The following is a 22,616-nucleotide window of genomic DNA, read 5'->3' as shown; positions in this document are numbered from 1 at the left end:
GGCGGGGCTTAGCAACAAGGACAGCCCTTGCAGGGAGCATCTAAATCGGAAGCAAGAGCTGAGTCCCATTCAAATTCCCCTTCCACCCCCTCACCCTCCTCCATGCCACATGACAACACTCAGAGCACACCCTCCTCACCCTGCACCTGTCTCACCCTCCTCACCCTGCACCTGCCTCACTCTCCTCACCCTCCACACCCTGCACCTGCCTCACTCCCCTCACCCTCCTCACACTGTACCTGCCTCACTCTCCTCATCCTCATCACCCTGTACCTGCCTCACTCTCCTCTCCCTCCTCACCCTGTACCTGCCTCACTCTCCTCTCCCTCCTCACCCTGTACCTGCCTCACTCTCCTCTCCCTCCTCACCCTGTACCTGCCTCACTCTCCTCTCCCTCCTCACCCTGTACCTGCCTCACTCTCCTCTCCCTCCTCACCCTGTACCTGCCTCACTCTCCTCTCCCTCCTCACCCTGTACCTGCCTCACTCTCCTCTCCCTCCTCACCCTGCACCTGCCTCACTCTCCTCTCCCTCCTCACCCTGCACCTGCCTCACTCTCCTCTCCCTCCTCACCCTGTACCTGCCTCACTCTCCTCTCCCTCCTCACCCTGCACCTGCCTCACTCTCCTCTCCCTCCTCACCCTGTACCTGCCTCACTCTCCTCTCCCTCCTCACCCTGCACCTGCCTCACTCTCCTCACCCTCCTCACCCTGTACCTGACTCACTCTCCTCACCCTGCACCCTGCACCCTGAACCCTGCACTTGCCTCACTCTCCTCACCCCATTCCTGGCCCTGCAGGATGCTGTCTCGGTTGAAATCTTAGCTGTGCAGTTGTTGGCATGGTCATGAGCTCTGGAAAAGATGTCATGGGGAAGCACAGGCAGGGAAAGGTCTTCCAAGGGGCTCCAGTCTAACAGGGGAGAGAAATATACAGATGGAGACAGAGGAAAGCAGCCCCGTCAGCCTCATGGGTCCCAGCCCGGCTGTGGTGTCGCCCTGCTGAGCATGAGCAATTCCTCAGAATATCACCATCAGAGATTCGCTACCTCCGAGTGAAACAAGACAGAAACCAGGCCACTGCATAACCACGTCTGAACAGAGAAGACACCGTGTCAGTAGGCAGCCAGGAGAACCATCCAGCAGCTGCCTGTCCCAGCAATGTGAGAGGCTCCCACTCTCTCTCCAGTGACCCCTGCTCTTGCAGCTGACTTGGTGTGACCCCTGGCGTGTTCCTGGTGGCCTTTGGCTCGCCGGCATAAACAAAATTCATAGTTGTAGTCAGACGCGATCGTGGACACAAAGAACATGCCGCGGGTCCCAGAGCACAGATTCTGCTTGGGGAGCTCTGACATGGCACCGCAGAGGTGGGGGCCTCGGTTGGCCTTGGAGGATGAGGAGGATTTCCGTTGGCATGTGGCAGGGAGCACAGTGGAGACAAAGGCATGGGGGTGGGACAGCACAGGATGCAGGTCCTGCTTCTTCCAGGCACCACCTTCCCTAGGCCGCCCCTCCATCTCTTCCCTGACAACTCCCATTGCCATTGACCTATACGTCAGAGCACTTCCCACCCGCACTGTGATGGGCTGTCCTTCTGCCCTTACACTGTGAGCTCTTTGAGGGCAGGACTTTGGGTCATTCATCCTGCACACAGCACCCTGAACATAATAGGTACTCGATACACGTTTTTAGGAAGGAAGGTCAACTATTGAGTTATCCCATGTGCTAATGTCTAAAATAAAGTGATGGAAGATGAAAATGAAAAATTAAAGAGGTTGAAGTCAGATTGGAGAAAGCCTTGTTTGGCAGAGGAATTTAGATTTCATTTGGTTAACAATTGGGAGTCACTGAGATATTTTGGAGAAAGTCATCATGATATCATTATTGATCAAATACAATAGATAGAATGGAGAGATGAGAAATGGGACTGTGAATTCAGTTAAAATGCTACTGCAATAATCCAGGCAAAATATGGTAAGGACCTAAATGAGGGCAGTTCCAGTGGAGATAAGAGTAGGGGATCAAGGTGAGACACATAACAACAGTAGAAAGGAGTTGATGGCTTAGTAGATGTTTGGAATACTTTAAACCTTATTGATCTTTGCTTTTCCAGTATTTGGTTAGGTTTTTTAAGCAGGTGTGTCTGTAGAAAGCCCATGATGTACACATCATTATCTACATGTTATACATAAATAAATTGAAGCTATTAAAAAGAAAATGAAGTCCAGATTAAGCCAGGGTCTCTAAGACCTCACACCCATGGTTTTTCCTGCATCATCATGCAGATTGTCAATAAATACTATCTGAAGATGTTATCCACCCAGAATCTTTAGGAGATGTCTGTATCAGGGACTAAAAAAAAACCATTTCCTGCCTGCAGTGTGCAGCTGTGTGCATGGAGTGTGCAACAGCGGACTAGACGGCAATGGAACCTGCGAGTGCTACTCTGCATACACCGGCCCCCACTGCGACAAGCGTAAGTACCGCCAATTTCCTCAATGCCACACCAGGTCAAAGAGGCACAGGTGTATGTATTTCAGACAGTGCAGGCCAGTGCCCAGCCCAGGGGGGTGCTGTTCTATGCACCCTCTCCTCAGCCCTGTGTGTTCCAATGGCTCTATAGGACTGGCCATCAGAGGCTGGTCACCTCCCCTTCATCCCGCACAGCTGACCCAGGAAGCCACCAGCCTGACCCACACACAGAAGTCCACTACACTTCTGAGAGCGTGCCTCTTAGCTTCTGGTCCCAGAACACCAAGTGAGTCCTGACTTTTGGCACCTCCCTGTGGATGGCCTCCCCTAGAGGGAAGATTTCCAGCAAACCTCACCATCAAGGCATCTTAGCACCTTCTCCCCCTCCAGTGGCCAAGGCCAGGCCTTTCCCGGTGACATCAGCAGCTCAGCCCTGGAGGGAGGAGGCCTTAAGTTGGGTACTTACCTCAACCCAAGGGTAGTGGTTGTTCTTTATATTTCTGCTATTCCTTAATTCTTTAGAATTCTAGTTGCGTGTTTTTTAACTCTCACAAGGAATCCCCATTACTTTAATTCTCTGTTCATAATTCTTTACACTAAAATTTTCCCTGTTCAAATTATTGTGTGTTTTCTTTCTCGTGCCTGGACCCTACCTAATACATTTCCTACCATTAAACACACACACACACACACACACACACACACACACACACACACACACACCTACCATAGGTTCCCTAAGATCAGAACTCCTCTCCTGTAATAAAATCCATTGCACATTCAGGTATGCATCTGGACTCTTTGCATTGCCCCGTGGGAATTGGGGCTTAGAAGACCTGGTGCAAAAATGCTGACATTCTGACTATTGGTCTTCCTATGAGTAATAAACGATCCTTTATCTCTGACCCAGGAATCTCGTATCTTCTACCATCATCCATGGAACTGAATCGGCCAACTTGTTAGCTTTGCACGTTGGCTAATATGTCAGACTCTTTATATTTTTTTAACAACCCTCTATGCCCCATCAATATTGTAAAATACTATGCAGTTATTAGACATTAAAGTATATCCTTAGAGACCTCCATAGTACATTGTTAAAAAACAAGTTTCTAAAGATTTTAAAGGGATTCCATTTGGTTTTAAAAATCATATAAATAAATATATGTTATTGTTTTTTGATGATGGTTATTTTAGGAGTGAGATGGGATAGTGAGAATAAGAAGACAGTTAATTTTTATTTCATGCATTCTGTATTTTTTGAATTGGTACAGTAAATCTGTGTTACCTTTTTAATAATGGGGAATATTGCTTTTGTTGAGTTTTTTATAACTGGTTTTTCTGCTGATGCAGTTACCTCAACAACCTTCCCTTGCAGCCATCCCTGAATGCGCAGCCTTGCTCTGCCCAGAAAATTCCAGATGCTCACTTTCCAGTGAAGATGAAACAAAGCTAGAATGCAAATGCCTTCCCAATTACAAAGGCGATGGCAAATACTGCGAGCGTGAGTAGAATTTAGATCCTGCAAGTTTATTGGTTGAGATGTTTAGGTTATTCAACAGGAAAAAGGCGGGGGGTAACTCACAACCTCCCTAATTTTAATGCAACCACCACTTCTATTTCTCTCTATATTGCTGAATGAAATATATCAATAGTTCTAAGCAAAATGCTCATCATGAGCCTGGAGCCAGACTATCTGGGTTCCTATCCCAGATCTGCCTATTACTAGCTGGACAAATTCTTTAACCTGCATGTGCCTCTATTTTCCTATCTATCAAATGGGGATAATAATGGTACTAACTTTAGAGGGTTGTAAGGATTAACTGAGTTAATATTTGGTAAATGCTTAGAACAGAACCCAGCACATATTATAAATTCGATAAGCCTTAGTACTTTTCTTCATGTTCTTTTATATTCAAAGCCACACATCACATGGCATAATAATATATCAACACAATATTTGTAGTTATAACCTTTGATGGCCATATGTAAATCTGTTTGGTAGGTGAGGGGGATCAGGTAAGGTAAGACAAGGTATTTCTTACGCCTTCTCTTAAAACTGTTGGATTGCCTGTGCAGCTTTGATGAGCTGTGATTGGCAGTCCCTTCACAGTTCAATTGTCCTCCATCCCGGGGGTGGTGACTGCCTCTTCTTTTGTCATTGCCTCTCAAGCCATCAATCCCTGTTCACAAAATGTCTGCCACCCTCACGCTCATTGCACATTCCTGGGACCAAATCAGCACAGTTGTACCTGCCGAGAAGGCTACCACGGGGATGGCCAGGTGTGCTTACCAGTCGACCCCTGCCAAACCAACTTCGGAAACTGCCCTATGAAGTCCACGGTGTGCAAATATGATGGGCCAGGACAGGTGAGCTGCTGATGCATGGAGCTGATGCAGGTAGAGTAGGACAGCCCCCCGTAGGTAAAATGGCTACAATTTGTCTTCCGTGCCCTTCCCATGCTTCCTTTCAATGTCCAGTTGGGCTTCCTCTCCAGACAGACCTGCACGTGATTAGGAATAATCTTGGCATGTCCCCTCCCCAGTCCGACCTCTACACTCACACTTTCCAAGCTCCCCAGTCAAAACTTCACTGTCCTATATCCTCTTCTATCCTAGTCCTATATGACCATTGACAAATACACTGAGTGGCCAGATTATTATGATCTCTGAATGCATAATAATCTGGCCACTCAATATATATATATATATATATATATTAGAGGCCCGGTGGATGAATTCGTGTATGGGTGGGGTCCGGCCAGTCTGGACAGGGGGAGGGGACATGCGTTCAGAGATCATAATAATCTGGCCACTCAGTGTATATACACAACTCAAATTCGATCAACAGGTTAACTGTGAGCCAAGTGTTGGGTGACTATGTGATGGACTTGTACTGACAATCCTCCAGTCCCTCTCATTTCTTTTCAAGAGAGGATTCTTAGAACCAAAAATACTCTGTCCCAAAGGCACAGCACTGACAGATTGCAGGGAACAGGGAGGAGATTCTGGGGTGAGAACCTGACCCCCTAAATCACATCATGGCTTTGACTGGGAAAAGGCAGCCTGGCCAGGAGATCCTTACTGAGGATTCCAATTGAAAAAGCCTTTTCCTAATATCTCATCCATCTGTCGAATATTTAGCAGTGCCTCTTGCCCCCAGAACTGCACACTGAGTGTTCATGGAGGAAATTCATCCATCCGTACACAGGCTATTGCTGCCTGGGTGGGAACCCACACAGTGACGGGTCCCCAGCTGTCTAGTCAGCGCCCCACGGGAATGCTCCTGGCATTCCCTGCACAGAATCTGTGCAACCTTATCTCCTAGGAAGAAGAATATATCACACGATGTTTCTACTGTCAATTTCTAAGGCGGGTTTGCAAGAAATTTAAAGGGCTGAACTCCCTCCCCAAAATGAGGTCCCCTATGGGCAAAGTCCTGTTACACCCTGAACCAAGGCCCCAGGACATTGGGAGTGAGGTTTAAAATATGCTTTGTCTCCTAAAAATGTGTCTCAAGGCAGATTTTCCAGCTTAGAAACCCTCGGTGGCTCACACGGCAGCAGTGCATTCAGTATTTCCATTATTCCAGAGCGGGTTCCTCAAACTCAAGATTAATAATGTTTTGGGCTGAATAATTCTTTGTTGGGGGGAGGGAGTGTGTCCAGACCATTGTAGGATGTTTAGGAGCATCCCTGACCTCTAGTGACACCGCCCCCTGTCCAGTTGTGAAAATCAGAAATCTCCAGATACACCCAATGTCACTTGAGTTGAGTGGCTGAAAACCAGTGTTCTAGAGCAGCAATACTTCCCGGCTGATCCTCACTCCCTAATCAGCTGAAGACGATCTAAAATCAGGAACTATGGGGCCAGCGAGGCCCAGGGTTAGCACACAAGGAAACTGAAGGGTAAAGAACACACAAGGTGCATGAGTTTCCAAACAGACATGATGTAGACTCAGGGTTTCCAATTCCAGACACTTTGTCAAAGTTGTAGTTTAAGCCTATACTTTGCAACTTCCCCGAGTGGGTTTTTCTGGCACAAGATATGAATTTAAGAAGAATGTTGGCTTTGATGACTAACTAGAACCCTATTTCTTTGTCTCTCCCCAATCCCCTGAAGTCTCACTGTGAGTGTAGGAAACATTACCATGGCTTTGTACCCGGCGTGGGGTGCAGTGTGACCGATATCTGCAAATCTAACAACCCCTGTCACAGGAACGCCAACTGCTCCACCATCGCACCAGGCCAAGCCAAGTAAGTCTTTGCAATTCCACCACCTTCTTTCCAAGTGGTGAACGTGGTGGCCAGTCAGTGCTGTAAGCATCTGGAAGGGCAGGAAATATGTCTTATTCCACCTATATCCACATCACCCCCATAGCACAATGCAAGGAGCATGGTAGTTACTCAAAAAATCTTTGTTTAATCGATGAATCATTCAAAAATTGTTTCCTTTCTAATGGCCATGAGAACAATCTGAAACACAGACCCGGCCTGCTAACGTGGCATGAGGTGGTCAGCGTGTGGGAGAAGGAAACCACGGTCACTGGGAAAACAAATGTTGCAATTCCAGAGATTGACCTCTAGTGTATATGCCTATTTCCTCACCCGTGAAATATTGCTTGTTAGCAGTGCAAAACAAGGCCAGGGAAAGTGAATAAACATAGGGGTGTTTCCTGGACTCCAGGTTTACTGTGGAAGGGGTTTACTCTAAGTAAAAATATTTGTGTGGAAATTCCTGAGGCCGGGGCAGCTTGTGGGGTGGGAAGAAGATAGTGTTTGGAGTTTAAAGATCTGGGTTCGAGTCTCTGCTGTAAAATAGCCATGGGGATGCTCCTGCCAGGGGAGAGTCAGGAGGTCAGATAAGGCTGCCTAGAGCAGGCCGCACCTGAGCTATAAGGTGAGGCTGGGAGAGTATTCCTGGCGGGGCAGGTGGCCAGAAGAGCATCCCAGTTTGTTTTTAAAGCCATTTGGTGGAGCTGGAATTTGCAGTGAATGGCAGGAAGGGGGCCTGGCCAGCCCTGCTAAGCACTTACATCTTATCCTAGAGGTGATGAGAGCCCTGAGAGTTTTAAGCACAGGGATGCCAGATTTCCCTTTTGGACAGACCACACAGGGTGGAGGGATGAAGGACTGATTTGAGGGGAGGAAAACGAAGGGCAGAAAGAGCAGTCAGGAAGTCATTGCAGCAATCCAAGCAAAGGGGTGATAAGATTCTGAGATGTTTGTTCAGCAAACTTGTTGAAAATATACCTATTTGCCATGGGACCATATTTAAAAACACAACTGGATTGATGGGTGTATAATTGTTCTTTGGGATCCTCTTCTAAACATCAGTTAGATCTGTGAAATGGTATGACCACAGTATCCCTGCATGTCTCTTCTCTGACATGTTCTTCCCTATCTCATGTTTAGTTCCTCACTTACCTCCAGGAGCCTGGTGAACGTCACCTTCCTATGCACCTTGCCAACTTCAGCCAGCTGTCAGCCAACCTTTGCTGAGTGGTGTACTAGTCTCAGGGGTTACTGATTCAGCAGAGCAGATAGTTAAATTTTCAGGATTTTGCAAGCTGGTTGGCATCACCTTGGTAGTTTGAGATTAGCCAACGTGGGAGTATGAACCGTGGAAATTGGCAAATGCTACAAATCAGGGCTCTTCCCATCCCCCACCCCCACCCAGAGACCTGGTCATTCAACTTTGACCAGCCCACTACAGCTAGTACATCATTAATTGCATCTTTAACTCTTTTATGAAACTAAACCATTGTGTAAAGTGTCTGTGACTTTCATTGTGTACGTATTTATTTTAATTCAGTGACTCCTTATTGTACAACTATTAATTAAGTTCCTCCTATGGGCCACATACTGCACTAGATCCTGGGGTTACAACAGTGAAGGAATAGATTCATACATAGTCCTTGCCCTCCCTCCCTTCTCAAATTAGATGGAACCAAATAACCACAGAGTTAGGATAGAATTGCAACTGGACTTGGTGGCCCAGAGAGGAGCTATATGATACCATGAGAGTACACACTGAGGGGAACCTGGTCTATAGTGGGAGGTTGGAGAGGGGATGGATAATCGAGGAATATTTCCCTTAGGAAGGGACAGTTGACTGGAGATCTCAGCTAGGATGGGAGGGGAGGGGAAGAGTCTTCTATGCAGATCAGTGGCTCTGCATCTTTATCTGAGGCTTATATTAGTAGCTTATTGTGATTCAGTGGTTCTGTGGAGGGGCCCTAGACTCTCCATTTACAGTAAGCACTCCATGTGCTTCAGATGTACATGGTCTCTTGATCACACTTTGAAAAATACTGCGAGTATCTACCTTTTTGTTCATCGGGTTATAATGTTCTTTATTTACAGAGGCAGTAAAGCACCGAACAGACTCAAATTACAGCGGGAAGGCAGGGTAGTGTTGTGGGAGGGGGTGGGGGGAGGGAGAGATCAACCAAAGAACTTGTATGCATGCATATAAGCACAACAAATGGACACAAGACACTGGGGGTGGGGGTGGAATGAGGGCATGAGACAGGGGGTAGGGGAGGCTGGGGGAAGGTCAATGGGCGGGGGGAAGGAGATATATGTACTAATATATGTAATACTTTAAGCAATAAAAAATACTGCGAGTATACAAATATGTCTAGTGTTAATGGTATGCATAATGTATTAACTATCCATTTATTGTGGGCCTACTCTGTCAGGCACTGCACTAGGAGTGCTCACTTCTATGTCTGCCTCTCCTCTCTTGGCCTATCCCTGGGCATCGCTTTCCCCATCATTGCAGACAAGGATCAGATGAGGGATTTGGATGGTAGGATCTCACCTCTCATTGGCTCTAAGACCCTGAAACTGTGTTTTCACCTTCTCTCTAGATGCACTTGCCAGAAAGGTTACGTGGGTGATGGCTCAACGTGTTATGGAAACATCATGGAGCGACTCAGAGAATTAAACACTGAACCCAGAGGAAAATGGCAAGGAAGACTGACTTCTTTCATCTCACTTCTGGGTACGCAGCTATGGGTGCAGATTCCACATACAGGGCAGCCACCTTTCAGGCAACGGCGACTGCAAGACACGGTCATTCAAAAAGGGGTGGGCAGGCTAGGCAAGGCTTGTCTGTTGGGACCAGCCCTTCTAGGAGGGGTCATGCAGGTGGGAAGGAAAGGACAGGCAGCTGTTTCCAAGGAGATGGCAGTTAGTGGCAGGAGACCCAACAATGCAATAATTAAGAGGCAGAGAACTGAGGACAGGGCAACAGCTAATCTGACTATGGAGGCCATCCTCTTTCCCTTGACTTTGTGGGTCCTTCAGGTACTAAACAAGGTTGGCAGGAAATACTGGGCATAGAGAGTGACTAAGCCCCTGAGGCAAAGTCTATGTTCCTCAGTGGAGGTGCTGTTTGAATTGGGGGAACATTCTTGATTGTGTGTGACCATCTCACGCATTGCTGGATATGTAGCACCATTGGCCCCCCAACCACTAATTGTCCATAGTGACACATTCTCCACTGATCCCCCAGAAAGGGTGACAGCCCAAAACACCCTCCTGCATTTCCAAATGCCCTCTAGGTCATTACCCCAACTACCTTTAGAATCAAATACGATAGCTGATTGCAGCCTTAGGCAAGACTTTTAATAAAACACAACTTTGGCCAATAGACAGAAAATAAAACACAGACTTGACCCATCAACAGAAGCCTTAAAATATCCCTATCTTGAATTTGCCAGTCACCAAAAATGTTTTCCCAGAAAGAGCACAGCCAGAGAAATGTCCTCCACGGGCCAACGCCAATGTTCTTGGCATAAATCTTAATGTACACCCTGTATAAATGCCTTGTTCTTTCTGAGGCATTACTGGCATGCCACAGGGATTGGAGGCAACCTGCCAGGCTTCTCACAGCCTTCTCAAAGGACTCACAATATCAAATGAGAGTGGACTGGAGTGATAGCATGTCCTTTGTAGACCAGGCCCTCAAACGTTTCCCTGGACAGAGTCCGGTCAACCTCTCAGCTGCCCCATTTATGAAGTGCGGGTACACACATTACTTACTGCCTGTGTGAGAGCACAGAGCGCATCTTCTGTCTCAGCTTCCCCAGGGGCATGGAAACAGAACCAGCCATAGAACTTGCAGGGTCCCCTGCAACATGAAAGGCAGAGACCTTTGATTTTTTTTAAAAAAAGGTTAACCATTTGAAGATGGCAAGCGCAGAGCAGTAAACCACCCATGAGGCTCTTCTGAGCTGGCTCTGGATGGAACAAGGGCTTTGTTCACTGAAATGGTGACAGCTAAGAGAGTCAGGCACAGGGTCAGAGGCCTGCTGAGTGGGGTTGTCTGAGGATTTGGTCACATGACCCTCACAGAACCTCTCATCCTAGGGTGTCCTTGATGCCAAGACCGTGGCTGCAGGAAAAATCACACCATTATGGGGAACCTTTGGGGGCCATGGCACCATGGTGCCTTACATTCTTAGACAGCTTCCCAGTTTACAAAGGGCCTGCGCATGCCACTTAGCACAGAGAAGCTCTTGAGTCAAGGGTGTAAAAGGCTCACAAGGCCCATTGCCCAATTTTACTCTGCATGTGCCATTGACCCATTTGTGTTTTCTCTGTGTGTCTCGACTGCTAAGACAAAGCCTACGCCTGGCCACTCAGCAACCTGGGACCATTCACTGTGCTGTTGCCAACAGACAAGGGACTCAAAGGATTCAATGTAAGTATTTAAAATAAGCCTACATCAAGAAGCTGATGCAAAAACATTCTAAGTAGGCAATACCTTCTTTTACTTAAATAGGAAACCCCCATTAAAATAAAAGCTACGGTGATAAGGATGGTGATGTTTTGGTAAACTCCTTCTACTGAAATATAACATCCTGACAGGAAGTTTACACATTATGAGCGCATGACTCAATGAATTGTCACAACGTGAAGGCACTTGTGTATCCAGCAAGACCCTTACCGGCTCCCTTCAAGACCCTTGATGCCCCTTCCAGTCATTACCCCTTCAAAGTAATCACTGAGGGTCCTTATCTAGAGTCATGTGATACATAAGATTTGCATGATGCAAAACTGCTCACTTCCTACAGGAAGAATTAAGTTAATGCACTAGCTAGGTATGTATTTCTTTAGATTCATAAATGATCACAGTGATAGGGGAGACTAGAAAATGGTAGTCTTCCATGTGAGCAACTGTTGTCTGAGATAATGTCATCCGGTGGGAATGAAACTCATAGTGCCTGGTGGAGGTGCCCCATCATGATGCTATCAAACAGTTAGATTTGGTTTCATGTAGATAATGGACATATTGATTTGTATAAAATCGGTTTATCTTACTCTAAGATATTTTGTGGTGATTTTTGCTGCATTGAATAAAATCCCAGTAAGTTCCAGACTCTTCTACCCTACTATGCCACCACCATTAATCCATCAGAGATGAGTCTACCATTAATCTTCAGGGGTGCCCTCCCTTCTCTCCTGTTGGTGGGAGAACTGGAAGATATTGCATGTCTCTGGGCTGGGCACTTTGCATGTGGTTTCTTGTTTAATATACAGATTCAGTGTGGACAAAGTTAATTCAAAAATCTCTGTTGGTTGATTATTGATGATATACTGAAAAATGTAGATTAGGTCCGGTGGATTTTAAGCATCTTAATTTTACTGTTCAAGAGCTCCACTGGTCCACTCTACCTGCTCTTTTTACCTACGTCATACTTCATTTCCATCTGTTTCCTGGGCTCCCAGTCATTCCCGGTGCCTGTCTCCCTCCTGGCCCCAGTGCTTCGCTCTCCCCACTGTGTCAGTTTTCAGGCTGGAGCACCTCCCTGGAGGGAGAGAATACTCTGCATCACCTCCCACTCTCCAGCTTCCCACTCCCTTTAGGGCCTGGCCCAGGGAGCTGCGCTCAGGGAAAGAGCCCAAACCCGAGTGAGGGTGCACTGACTTTGATGTCTTTGATGAACAAGTCAATGTATGAATCACAAGCCTCATTTTCTCCTTCCAACAATGGAAACTGAAGGAACGGCTCTCTTTTCTTAGGTTAAAGAGCTTTTGATGGATAATAAGGCTACTCAGTACTTTGTGAAACTCCACATAATTGCTGGGCAGATGAACACTGAGCGTATGAATAACACAGACACATTCTACACCTTGACGGGGAGGTCAGGGGAAATCTTCAATGGTGATAAGGTAAGGGTTTCTCCGATGTTCACTCCCAGAAGGAAACTGTCCGCTGAGTCAGTGCCCACAGCTGGCCCTCCCTTTGTGTTTGTCAAAAAACTTTCCTATATAAGAAGAAGTGGCGAGCAACACCAGAAAGGGTCAGGTAGGAGTGGGGTGGACTGTTATAAACAGGGGGGTATAAAGTGATTGATTTTGCTCTGGTCTGAATTAGTTTTCAAGGCAACCATCATTCAACTGGCAGCAGGAAGGAGGAAGTTTGCAGTCAGCCTGTTCTCTGGAAGTATCAGCATGAAGCCAGATCAGCATTCTTCTTGCAAAAGGAAATGGACTGTGTTTGTTTTAGATTGCTGGAGTTTATCCATCTTCTCCAGCATAACATTCCACCTTTCCTAATGCCATTAGACTGTTTTGTTTTGTTTTAAATAAAACCATCCTACTCCCCTTTCATAAGTAGCTCTTTTTATGACTTTACTGAGCTGAGGTACACATGATTAATCAACAGAATGTGCATGTGTGCGTTATGGACTATACAGTTATGTTTCACCAAATAGTTTATAGTTGTTACTCTGTGGAAGGAACTAGGGTCAATCTTCATTTACGCTAGGTAAGATTTACAGCAACCCTGCGAAGGACATTTTGCCAGAGCCAGGATTCAAGTGCAGGTCTGCCTGATTCCAAAACCTGATTCCTTAACCAATATGTTGTACTGTGTGTGTGAGGATAGGTGGGTGGATGGAAGGAGGGAAGGAGGGAAGGAGGGAAGGAGGGAAGGAAGGAAGGAAGGAAGGAAGGAAGGAAGGAAGGAAGGAAGGAAGGAAGGAAAGAAGGAAGGAGGAAGGAGAGATGATAGATAGATAGATAGATAGATAGATAGATAGATAGATAGATAGATAGATAGATAGATAGATAGATAGATGATAGATAGATGATAGATAGATAGATGATAGATAGATAGATAGATAGATAGATAGATAGATAGATAGATAGATAGATGCCTTTCTTTCTCCCAAGGACATGCATGCCTTCATTCATTTATTCATTCAACAAATAACTTATAGGAGCTACATGGGAGGAAGAAGGAATTAGCTTCCCTTACTTACTCAACAAATATTTGTACTGTGTGCCCTCTCTGTACAAGACACTAAAGTAGATGATGTGTTCATAGTACATTGAATAGGTTTGCCCTTTTGGAGCTTGCACTCTATTGGGGGAGACTTGCAATGCCTGATTGACATGTAGCATGTGATAGCCATCACTGATTTCACAAGCTATCTCATTTGATCATGAAAAGGCCGTGAAGTCAATCAAGCAGATACCATCCTCCCTATTTCAGGTGAAGTGGCCTATCCACGATCAGGCAGCCAATAAATGGCAGGACCCAAGGACTCGGGACTTCTGACTTCCAGTCCAGTGCTCACCCCTTCGAGGCCACCACACTAACTTTATTTTATTTTCCCTTGGTGTTTTAGGACAATCAACTAAAGCTTAAACTCGATGGAGGAAAAAAGAAGGTAAAAATTATAGAGGGGAACATAGTTGCTTCCAATGGGCTCCTGCACATTCTTGACAGAGCCATGGACAAGATGACGCCCACATTTGAGAGCAACACAGAGGTAAGATATTTCAGCTAAAAGTGACGTCGATTCAAATCCATCTTCCTTTGCTCCATGGAGAGTCACATCCAAAAGAAAAATGCATGCCAGCAGTATATACTTGTCCTTCACTTGTACTAGGACCCCAACCATGGGAAAGATGGGATACTTTGTTTTCAACAGAATTCTGGATACCTCTGCAGAGAGAAAGACCTGCAGTAGGTGTAGGAAAGGTCTTGATTTTGTGACCTCTTTTATGGCCACAACTGACAGTTCAGTCCAGTGACTATTGAAAATATATCCCTCATGCTTGATGGAGGACAGTCTCCCTTCAATAATATTTATTCCCGCTGACCTATTTGATGATGGCTAAATGCTATTGCAGAATGTGCAGGTCTGAACCACTGTTTCAATAACAACAGGAAATATTTATATAATGTTGACCAGGTCTTTATTTTTATCTACCCACACTTACACATAAACTCTGTCATCAGTCTTTTAATGATAGGGTGCCTATTTCCTAAACCACCTTTTTTTCACTAATTTTTAAACAAACTGTCTCTTTTTAGCAAACCATAATGACAATGTTACAACCAAGGTACAGCAAGTTCAGATCCTTGTTAGAGGTATGTACTTTTCATGGATTTCTGGAAATGTTTTATGCCCAGTCCTTTGTAAAATTAGCCAATGTGTCAATGATAAATTTTTTTTAGGAATTACTCAAATATTTGTCAGAGATAATTGCAGATATAAAATCCTATTTCTTTTTTTTTTAATCTTTATTGTTGAGAGTATTACATATGTCCCCTTTTTCCCCCATTAACCCCTTCTAGCCCACCCTCATCCCCCACCCCAGGTCTTCACCACCCTATTGTCTACGTCCATGGGTTATGCATACAAGTTCTTTGGTTGATCTCTTACCACCCACCCACTCATTCCCACCTTCCCTCTGAGATTGCACCGTCTGTTCCATGCTTCTTGTCTCTGAATCTATTTTTGTTCATCAGTTTATAAAATTTTATTTCTTAATTGCAGAAAACCAACATGGGACATGCCTTAGATGAAGATGGAGTTGGTGGACCATACACCGTTTTTGTCCCAAATAATGAAGTATGGAGTAACATGAAGGATGGCACTCTCGATTATCTCCTCTCTCCAGAGGTATTGTACCCTACTCACTCTCGTGATATTATGGCAGCACCACTGCCTCAGTGTGTGTCCATACAGGCTTTGTCTAAACTAGGGATGGCAAGTATCACCACCTACCCTGCATATCACCACCTACCCTCCTACAACCAAGGCAGACATAATTAATCAATCACAGTTCTCTGGAACTAAGCCCGGTATTGCTGTGGCTTAATTCTCCTCAATAGAGTTCCAAGTAGTCTGATTGACTATCAGACTGGGCATAGGAAATAAGATCTATTTGCAACCCTAGATCTAAATGGTTGGTTTGGTTTTCCTGGCTCTTCTAATATTACTCAGTAGCAAAATCAATATTTTAAGTTCTCTACAACTCTAAAACCATCTAAAAATAAAGTCTAATCCAGGCCACTTTGGACCAGGTCTAGGCTAAATTTAAAAGGCATAAATGTTATTTTTAGATGCTCCAGCCTTTCCTCTTTATTGCTTTAACCTCTCTCCATTATAACCCTCTCTCTTTTTTTAATGTTTTTTAATTGATTTCAGAGAGAAGAAGGGAGAGAGAGATAGAAACATCAATGATGAGAATCATCGATCGGCTGTCTCCTGCACGCCCCCTACTGGGGATCAGGCCCACAATCCAGGCATGTTCCTTGACTGAACCATGATCTCCTGGTTTATAGGTCGATGCTCAACCACTGAGCCACACTGGCCAGGACTATAACCCTCTCTTTATAAACCATAACTTTTCATTCTCTCACATTCTCCTCTAGGAAGGAGATTTTTTTTTACTCCTTCACACTAAGGTGTAAATAACTAAAAGCATTTAAAGTGTTTCCTTTCCCACAAATAACAGCCTCAAGATGAAGAGAACAACAGCTAGTTATGGAATTTTGTTCATTAGAACATCAACTGGTAGAAGGGCCACAGCCTTCTTCCAGGGTCCTGAAATCATGCCGCTATCTTGGCAACGGGGACATTCAACAAATAACTGCCAGACTGCCTACAACCTCACGCAGTCCAGTGCTGAGTATACACGATGGGGGACCCAGATATTTTAGGTTAATGATTCCCAGACTTTAATGTGGTTAGAAATCACCTATGGAGCTTGTGAAGTAGGAATCATCCAGAACTTTCCCCAAGCATTCTGATTCAATGGTACTGGAATGAAGCCAGAAATAGACATTTTGGGAAGCACCAACTTTAACTCAGACACCCCAGGCCACGCTGTTTCTGGAACCCAGAAACTTGTGTGTATGGTTTAGAGGTCCATTTGGATACAGCCCTTTCTAGAATACTTTCCTCAGTCTATGTCCATACAGGCTTCGTCTAAACTAGGGATGGCAAATAAGGGTATCTTACTTTCAGAAAACTTTGGATTAAAAAGATATGCCTCGAGGAGATAAATCAGAAGGTGATCTCCCTTACATTGCAAACAGATGTTCAACATATTAAAGGATGTGCTATAGGTTTGCATTTAAAATGCTATATTTCCAGTGTCTTAAAAATAGGATGTTATTTTACACTTATGATTCACGCTCAAATTTTCTGAAACTTAGCTATTGGAGAGAAAAAAAGTCTGTTATACCTTTGTTTAGAACTCACACTGATACCTAATGTTACAGCTAAAAAAGTAATGTTGCTCCCCTGGGAGATTATTAAAATCCTGAGATTATATGGCCTCTCTGAATACATGAGCTTCTGGTACAGGTTTTAAAATAATAATAAAGGAGTTCTCAGACACCTAATCAGGTACACTTAAAATTAAAACAAAACCTTTTAACTAGAATAGGAAAAATAAAAATAAAAACAACCTTCCTGCTTTTCTGTCAGGTACTTTTGCTCAGAAAGGTCTTCTCTTTCTCCTCCCTCCTTCCAGTGGTGCTCTGGCCAGGTGACTTGGTTGGAGCATCTTCCCATTCACCGAAAAGGCTGCAGGTTCAATTCCCCGTCAGGGCACATAACTCAGTTGCAGGTTCCATTCCTGGTTGGGGCACGTATGGAGCGATGTTTCTTTTTTCTCTTCCTCTCTTTAAAAAAAAAAAAGCATATCTGAAGCTGGCTCACTCAAGCTCTTGAGAGTAGACTATATGTATCTCTTCCCAGCTCCACCCACTGAGATCACATTGGTAGCTTGAAAACAGCCCAAGGTAGTTTACACCATAGAAATTGGCCAACGCTATAAATCATGGCTTATTTTTTTCTCCATGGAAACAATTTACTAATACACCACTGCTCCTGGCTCTCAGTCTCTTTTCTCTCAAAGGCATTATTTTTCTTCCTGCAAAGAATATACAACTTCAATGTCTCTTTGTCCTAAGTCATAAACTGTTTTTCTGCTGAAGTTTCTTGGTGGGGAATAGAACCATTTCTGCCTCTTTCTCAGTTGCAGAGCCCATGTGGGTTAAAATGTTCCCACCTTTGGGACGCTCCTTCTGTCTCCATCCATCTTAATAGCATCCTTTAGTTGTATCTTCCAAGAAGAACCGCAGTGAGAGACAGTGAAAGTCCCATCAGCTACACCAGTGGTCGGCAAACTCATTAGTCAACAGAGCCAAATATCAACAGTACAACGATTGAAATTTCTTTTGAGAGCCAAATTTTTTAAACTTAAACTATATAGGTAGGTATATTGTTATTAACTTAATTAGGGTACTCCTAAGCTGGCCTTTGCTAAAAACTCAAGGGGCCAAAGAGCCGCATGTGGCTCGCAAGCCGCAGTTTGCCGACCACTGAGCTACACCAATAAAATGGAAAACACACTGATCTCATTAGAAGAGTGGTTTCCAATTCTCATTTGGGATGCCATATTTCCTTTCCAGTGTATCCTTCGATTTCTCCTGAAAATGATGTTCAGTCCCCAAATCATCCCATCCCCACAGAGACCACAGCTACTGATGATAAGCCCCAGTTTACGGCTTCATCACTGAACTAGACAGAAACCAAAGCCAAGGGGGCCGAGACTGCCCTTGCCAGTTCTCAAACACCTTGAAAGTTAAATGTGGCAAAGGGAAGTGGATATATACAGAGTTAAAGGTCACACAGTTGGATAGAAAACTCTCTTTCTGTCCCAGGCACCAAAAGTTTGGTGGTTTTTGTTGTTGCTTTTGTTGTTGCTTTTGTTACCTAAAGCAGCAGGGAGAAAGTGAATGTCCTCATAAGGGAAGGGATACACTTCACCAAAAGGCTCTTCCCCAACAGCACCTGCAAGTTTGAGCTGCACTGGGCGGCGGCCCCCAGCCAGATACGGCAGCAGCACACACAGTGGTGGAGCAATGCTGACCAATGCCTTTGTCCCTTTCATTCTCCTATTTCTTGTAGAGGATCCAACACCAATTAATTCTGGAGACTTTAGAAGTGGACTACCCAGTCAATAGCCCTCCATGTGGAATTAACCCTTTGCACTCGCTTGCTTTTTTCTCGATTCCTTTATTCTAATGCTAACCGTGTCGAGTCACACTGACATCTGAGTGCAAAAGGTTAAAGGGCTGAAAGGAATCTATACCAGTCCCTTTGTTTTGCAGGTGCAGCTGAGACTAGAGGAGTTGAGTGGCTTGCTCAAGTCACCCAGAAGCAGAACCAGGATTAGAACTCAGGGTCCTGTGGTCCAGCTCAGTGCTCTTCCTAGGAACCCTCCCCTCCTCCTTTTAATTTATTGTCATAAACATGTATGCAGGGCCTGGCATGTGCCCCAGACTGTGCTGTTTGGGGACACCATGATTAATAAACTACAAAGACCCAGTTCCTGCCTTCCAGGAGTTTGCGGTCCAGTTCAGTCTGACATTTCCCCAGTGGTCCCCACTTTTTTCACCCCTTTTGCCACTGAGCATCTCGCTTGTAATAGCATTGCTTCTGCCTGCCAGTTTCACTTCTGGGTACCAGAAAGTAGTGCAAAGGGGAAGTTAAAACCCAGAGGCTAAGCAACATGCTCAAGGTCACAGAGTAACAGAACCAGTACTGCAGACAGTGGTCAACTTCAACACTCTTTTTGGTTACCGTGCCCTGCACATAGTGCTATTGACATAGCTATGGTAGCCATGCAATTTATCATTTGCACCAGGACAATTCTTGAGAGTGATCGGGGCTGCCGGGACAATAAGTATAAACCAGGGTGGTACCCGACAAACCAGGATACATGGTCCCTCTACTTACAAGTTGCTTCCCTGGCACAGGGACCAAGGCCAAATGCAGAGAGGAGTCTGGGTGAATAAAACTCTTTTTGATCATGTTCATGCTGTTGAAACATGTCCCTAGACTGATCAGCCTCTTTTGGGGGCATTACTATGATCTTGCTTTGTGATCGTTCACCTAGTGCAGTGGTCGGCAAACTGCGGCTCGCGAGCCACATGCGGCTCTTTGGCCTCTTGAGTGTGGCTCTTCCACAAAATACCACGTGCAGGCACACACGTACAGTGCGATTGAAACTTCGTGGCCCATGCACAGAAGTCGGTTTTCGGCTCTCAAAAGAAATTTCAATCGTTTTACTGTTGATATTTGGCTCTGTTGACTAATGAGTTTGGCGACCACTGACCTAGTGATTATGGCTGTGCCACTTAAGAAGCACAAGGGCTGTGAAGCTTGTAACCACTAACTCTGGCTCAGCTGGGAGATCACGACATTCTGCAACAGACCACCTCCATTGCCACCGCCTCCTTCCCCCAAAGAGAGTGGGCCCCAGGCCCCTCGCCTCTATGCTCTCTCCAGGACACCCTTACAGGGGTGCTCATCCTGTTTATAGCCCAAGACCCTCTTTTTTCTCCACTGTTGCTTCCGTGTTCTGAAGCATGGGAACTTTTGGGAAGGACTTCACAGGAGAAAAATGTTCATGTACCACTGGAGCTCAGAAGGGCAAGTCCTGACCAGATAATGCAAACAAAGACTGTTTAGTCCTCAGTAACCATCTCATGTGTGATTATGGCAAGAGTGAAACAGAATCATAAACTAAGGCTGTCTTAGAAAATCCAGAAGGTAGCCTTGGGTGTTGAGAGAGGTCAGGGGCAGAGTGACTGAGAGCTTGGGCTAATTCTTAGTCTTAGAGCCTAAGTTGGCTCTGTGACCTTGAGCATGACTTTAAAACTCAGTGTTATCACACACAGAAGGGGTCAATAGTAGTCCCCACCTCACAGGGCTGTTGGGAGGATTGAATGAGATGTGCATATAGTGTTTTAAGAACAGCTTCTGCTAAAGTAGGAATTTGGTGAATGTTCAATATCAGGGGGTGGGTATTTTTCTCACCCTGGACTTCCCACTAAAGAGATTATGGGTCACTTATTTTTCTTGACTAAGTGTCCAAAGTCATGTGAGGAGGGTCCTACAAGATGGTGGGTGGGTAGGAAATGTTGTGTATTCTGTATTGACTAAAGAAGTATTTTAATTCCTTCACAGGGATCTTGGAAGCTTCTGGAACTCGTCAGATACCACATTGTCCCCTATACCCAGGTGGGCCCCACTTTTCCTGCCCTTTTCCCCTGCTTTCAAGATATATGACCTAATCTTAAATTTGCAATATGGATGCTAGAAAATATGTGACAATTGTCCTTTTTCTGTAGTTCTGATCGTACCCTTAGCTGTGGATAACGAGCCTGCTATCAAAGAAATCTTCAAAGCCAAAAAAACACATGACATCCGAGCTCCCGTTATTTATTTCATGAACTTGTAGGCTGTGTTTTTCCAGTGCGGACGTTATGAAAGCAGGACTCTGTGTGTTGCTCTCAATGTCTCCGTCTCTTGTTCTCATTGCAGCTCGAAGTGGCCACCCTCATTTCCACCCTTCGCATTAGGAGCATGGCCAACCAGATCATACAGTTTAACACAACCAGCAATGTAGGTGAAAACTCTACCACTGGTGACTTACATGCATTTTCGCTCTTCTACTCATTATTCTTCAGATTATCCTACCTCTTTACTAAATCACAGGCTTAAAACCTTTACGATTATTTCATTCAGGTGTTGCCTTTGTCAGCAGATACCTGCTGCGCAGCTACATGTGTGAGAGTCTGAACTAGTTGCCAAGGGTAAAGCAGTTTGGAAAGAGACAGGCTTCCATCCAAGCAAGGAAAAGAAACGTTAACAACTATTAGCAACCAGTTAATTATTTTAATTACAATTGTAATCAGTGCCACCAAATGGAAGTTAAGAGGACTGTGAAAGCATGCAACAGGAGGAGTCTGAACAAGTCTGGGGGCCCAGAGGTTCGTAGTGAGGAGGTGAGGCTTTGGCCAAGATTCAAAAGGTGACTAGATTGGACCTGGGCAGAGAAGAGAGTTCTAGGCAGAAGAGAGAGCATGTGCAAAGGCCCTGAAGTGGGAAAAACATGATTGATTTAAGAAACTCAAAGAAGGTAGCATTATTCCGCTAACTCCCTGGGGTAGTAATATCAGCAAAAGTCTGGTAGAGATTATGTCTCCTCTTGATTCATTGCTGATGGTGATGATGATGGTCACTCAACCTTCAACAGATATCTATTGAGTGCCTACTATGTGCCAGACACTATTTTATGTCCTGAAGGTAGACCAATGAACAGACGAAAGTCCCTGGTGTGTGGGACCTTCATTCTAGTAAGTAGAAGAATAGATAATAAACAAATAAGTAAAATATGTCATATACGAGAGAATAGGAAGTGCTAAGGCAAAAACCAGCAAAGCAAGGAAGGGGAATGGAACGCAGGATTGGGTCTGACATTTTTAAAGTGCCCAAGAAATCCTCGTGGAGAAGGAAACAGATGAGCAAAGACCTGATGGAAGTGAAGGGAGAAGCAGTGTGACTATTTGGGAAAGAGCATTGCAGAGAGAGGGAGCAGTAGGTGCAAGGAACAAAGCCAGGAGCGTGCCCAACCTGCTTGAGGAAGGGCTGGGTCAGTGTGGCTCTGTCAGAGAGAGCCGAAGGGAGAGAGGTTGGAGAGGAGATCAGGGCAGAAGGAGGGAGAAGGAGAGGCTGGGTCAGGACATGCAGGGCCTAAGCTCTCAAGGTGAGGACATAGGCTCTTACTCTGAATGAGATGAGCAGCCACTGGAGGATTCTGAGCAGTGGAATGATGTGATCGTCCGACATACATTTTGGGAGACTGGTTAGGAGGCAATTTGCAATAACCCAGAGAAGCATGATGGTGACTCAGACCAGGGAGGTAGCAGGGACGTGATAAGAAGCGGTTAAATTCTCAGGGCATTTTAAAGGTAGACTTAACAAAATGTGCTGATGGATTGGGTGGGAGTAAAAAAACAAGAAGCCAAGGATGACC

General features: G+C 45.1%; 1 protein-coding gene across 3 annotated transcripts in view; it reads left to right on the top strand.

Moving 5' to 3' along the window:
- The window catches only part of STAB2 (stabilin 2), a 128,357-nt gene that overhangs the window by 13,877 nt on the left and 91,864 nt on the right, over positions 1–22,616 (top strand). For all 3 annotated transcript variants that reach the window (XR_013813717.1, XM_079775418.1, XM_079775417.1), the window contains exons 6-17: positions 2,378–2,473; positions 3,845–3,970; positions 4,640–4,836; positions 6,589–6,722; positions 9,341–9,474; positions 11,096–11,178; positions 12,501–12,650; positions 14,114–14,257; positions 14,806–14,862; positions 15,272–15,397; positions 20,765–20,818; positions 21,122–21,202. Coding sequence is in view for 2 of the 3 variants with exons in the window: in XM_079775418.1 (XP_079631544.1) it covers positions 2,378–2,473; positions 3,845–3,970; positions 4,640–4,836; positions 6,589–6,722; positions 9,341–9,474; positions 11,096–11,178; positions 12,501–12,650; positions 14,114–14,257; positions 14,806–14,862; positions 15,272–15,397; positions 20,765–20,818; positions 21,122–21,202 (1,382 nt within the window). In the remaining variant the exon portion in view is untranslated. The remainder of the gene's footprint in view (positions 1–2,377; positions 2,474–3,844; positions 3,971–4,639; positions 4,837–6,588; positions 6,723–9,340; positions 9,475–11,095; positions 11,179–12,500; positions 12,651–14,113; positions 14,258–14,805; positions 14,863–15,271; positions 15,398–20,764; positions 20,819–21,121; positions 21,203–22,616) is intronic.

This window comes from Cnephaeus nilssonii (genome assembly GCF_951640355.1).
Source record: "Cnephaeus nilssonii genome assembly, chromosome: 6".
NCBI lineage: Eukaryota > Metazoa > Chordata > Mammalia > Chiroptera > Vespertilionidae > Cnephaeus > Cnephaeus nilssonii.
The sequence above is the reverse complement of the archived record's forward strand: the minus strand, read 5'-3'. Positions and strand labels throughout refer to the sequence as shown.